Source organism: Gossypium arboreum, chromosome 4, assembly GCF_025698485.1.
Source record: "Gossypium arboreum isolate Shixiya-1 chromosome 4, ASM2569848v2, whole genome shotgun sequence".
In the NCBI taxonomy this organism is placed as follows: Eukaryota; Viridiplantae; Streptophyta; class Magnoliopsida; order Malvales; family Malvaceae; genus Gossypium; species Gossypium arboreum.
This window is the reverse complement of record NC_069073.1, coordinates 78913171-78915872: the sequence shown is the minus strand read 5'-3', so window position 1 is coordinate 78915872 and position 2702 is coordinate 78913171. Positions and strand designations below refer to the sequence as shown.

General features: G+C 29.9%; 1 protein-coding gene across 1 annotated transcript; it reads left to right on the top strand.

Annotated features, from left to right (window-relative positions):
* Positions 1 to 743: 743 nt before the first annotated feature.
* Positions 744 to 1793, top strand: LOC108460064 (60S acidic ribosomal protein P2B-like). The gene is made up of 3 exons (XM_053027317.1): positions 744 to 1161; positions 1214 to 1443; positions 1532 to 1793. Exons 1-3 carry the CDS (start codon positions 987 to 989, stop codon positions 1556 to 1558), a joined length of 432 nt encoding a protein of 143 aa, XP_052883277.1. The 5' UTR covers positions 744 to 986; the 3' UTR covers positions 1559 to 1793.
* The last annotated feature ends 909 nt before the right edge of the window (positions 1794 to 2702 follow it).

The following is a 2702-nucleotide window of genomic DNA, read 5'->3' as shown; positions in this document are numbered from 1 at the left end:
GTTGCTGTTAAAGTATCCGGAGTGTTATGAGAAAAAATAACATTTGTGATTTGCTTCTATTTACCTTTTGACTCGAAAAGTAACAAAAATCATTCAAGATTCCATTTATGAAAGATGCCTACCTCCTATCTGCCTCACAAAAAAACATGAGATCATCGGCAAAAATAGATATAAATATTTATTTTTTGAAAGAATAAAATAGATATAAATACATACACTTTTAATGGAGACCATTTAATTTTGCCCATGAATAAATATTATAAATATAAAACATTCTAAATAAATCAATTATAAATCCTTATAAAAAACCTACATTTAAACATCATCTAATTCTCTAATAATATATAAAAGTTGTAAATTATCAGTACATAAAATGTAAACCCAAGCTATCTATAATTCTAAACTAGTGGCAAACGTTAAAATATTGATTGATTTTTTTTTACTCATAAATAGGAAAATAATGTACTTTAACGCACTTGAATTCATATTCTCTTGTATTGATAACAATGTCCACACTAATCGAATTAAGATTCAATCGACATTATATTGATTAATTTTAATTATTGATGGTAATTGCAAATTGTAATTTTACCTTGAAAAAAAAAACAGCCAACTTCAGATAATGCTAGGTGGAGGTTGTTCCTTAAACATAGGAAAACTTTGTGGGCTTGACGCAAGTGCTATTTTTCTTTAACCATTTATAGAAAATAAAATTTACATACAGTTATACACAAATTGCATGAAAAATAAGTAAAAATCCTAGTTTTGCAAACCAAAAAAAGATGCCATTTACCCGTTGTCATTTTTCTATCTGCATTTAATGCTTCTTCCATCAACGCCGGTTATTGATTCTATACACTCGTTGGTGTCTCCTCTTTCCCACTCTTTCTTCCCTTTCTCAACTTGAAGTTGTTTTCTCTTTTGGGTGTTTTGGTTAAACTTTTGTTTGTCTCAGTTTGCAGTGAAGAAGAAAAGAGAAGAGGATAATGAAGGTTGTTGCTGCATATTTTTTAGCTGTACTGGGAAGCAAAACCAACCCATCTGCTGCTGATATTAAAAAAATCCTTGCTTCCGATACCTTTAACACAAACCTTTACCTTTTTTCTGGCTTTTATTTCCTTTTATCTGTTTCAGTATCTGCACTTGGTAATGCATTAGTTTGTAAGTTGTAAATCTTGTTCATATATATATATATATATATATTTGTAAACAGTTGGAGCTGAAGCTGATGATGACAAGATTCAACTTCTATTGTCTGAGATGAAGGGAAAAGATGTGACGGAAATTATTGCATCTGGGAGGGAAAAGCTTGCCTCAGTTCCGTGCGGTGGTGGTGGCGTAGTAGGCGCTGCACCTGGGGCTAGTGCTGCTGCCGGCACTCCAGCTGCAGCTGAGGCTAAGAAAGAAGAGAAAGTGGAGGAGAAAGCGGAATCCTCGGACGATGTAATAACTACAAGCCATATTGTTTTCCCTTATTTGTTGCAATATATTCGCATCTAACTTATCTCTATTTTTTTTATTTTTTTTGCAGGATATGGGCTTCAGTCTCTTCGATTGAAATTGGTTTTTGCATAAATTTTCTCGAATGCATTAGATTCTAAAATTTTTTTAATCTATTGTCCGGGATTCATAGAAACCTGATGCTGCAATCGAATTTTTAGAGTTGATTCATGCCGATTAATGCTGAAGAATTGAACAAATGACAATTCAATATTTCTGCCAATATTCCGTGGAATAATTGATAGATATGATCATGTAACACAAATACATGGATATATCACTAAGTAATATGTAAAAAATTAAATTAATTAATTGCAATTTAGACATATACAAACACATTAAAAACGAATTCTGAGTGTATACATATAAATTTAAAATACCTTGAAAAATTCAAACACAAATATATACAAAATAAAATGAACAAACACGATAAAACCGACATAAAAAATTATAATATTTTTAACACAAATATAAACATTTTGTTTCTTTATTTTTGTAAAATTGATTCTCTAAATATCAAATTTTATCTCACCCTAATCGTGTCACCCGTAGAATCTTTAACGACCTAATTTTAGGCTAAAAATCAGTCTTCTTCAATGTTGGAAAAAAGATTTTCCGTATGGGTTCGAATAACTGGCACTCAAAGGCGTTTCCCAAATCCAACCTATAATCATATTGGACTTGGACTTTAAATAGGAAAAACGCTGTTGTTTTCATTTAAGAAAATTATTTGAATCTTTGGTTAACTCTATTTAAAAATTAGATAGAATCACAAATTTAGCATTTAACACTAGGCCTGTCCTTCTTTTAATTGACCCTCAATTTTTCTTTATCAAATTGGAAAAGAATTCCATTAAATTTAATGATATAGTTAGAAATTATACTAGATATTGATGTGATAGTTTGAATCACAGTTTATATACTATGTGAGTAAATAATTTAAAAATTTTAAAAAAGTAGGTAAAAATTTTAAAAATATTATAAAAATTCAAAAAAATTAGCGCGTTTCAGTTATCTTCAATATCCCTTCTTTTGCTTTATAATTGTTTCTCATAAAAATCCTCTATATCAAGTAACTATGGCAGCCTTCCCCATTTAACCCTTTAGTCCGCGAATTTTAAGCACATCTTCCTCCAAACATATACAATATCATTGACATGCTATGGGAATTTTTTTATATTTTAGTCACTTAACCTTAAAAA

Bases quoted from the DNA above. Each gene is read 5' to 3' on its own strand.
- LOC108460064 (XM_053027317.1), top strand. From the start codon at position 987: ATGAAGGTTGTTGCTGCATATTTTTTAGCTGTACTGGGAAGCAAAACC. The intron at 1,162-1,213 runs GTAAGTTGTAAA...ATTTGTAAACAG, and splicing joins ACTTGGTAATGCATTAGTTT to TTGGAGCTGAAGCTGATGAT. The intron at 1,444-1,531 runs GTAATAACTACA...TTTTTTTTGCAG, and splicing joins AAGCGGAATCCTCGGACGAT to GATATGGGCTTCAGTCTCTT.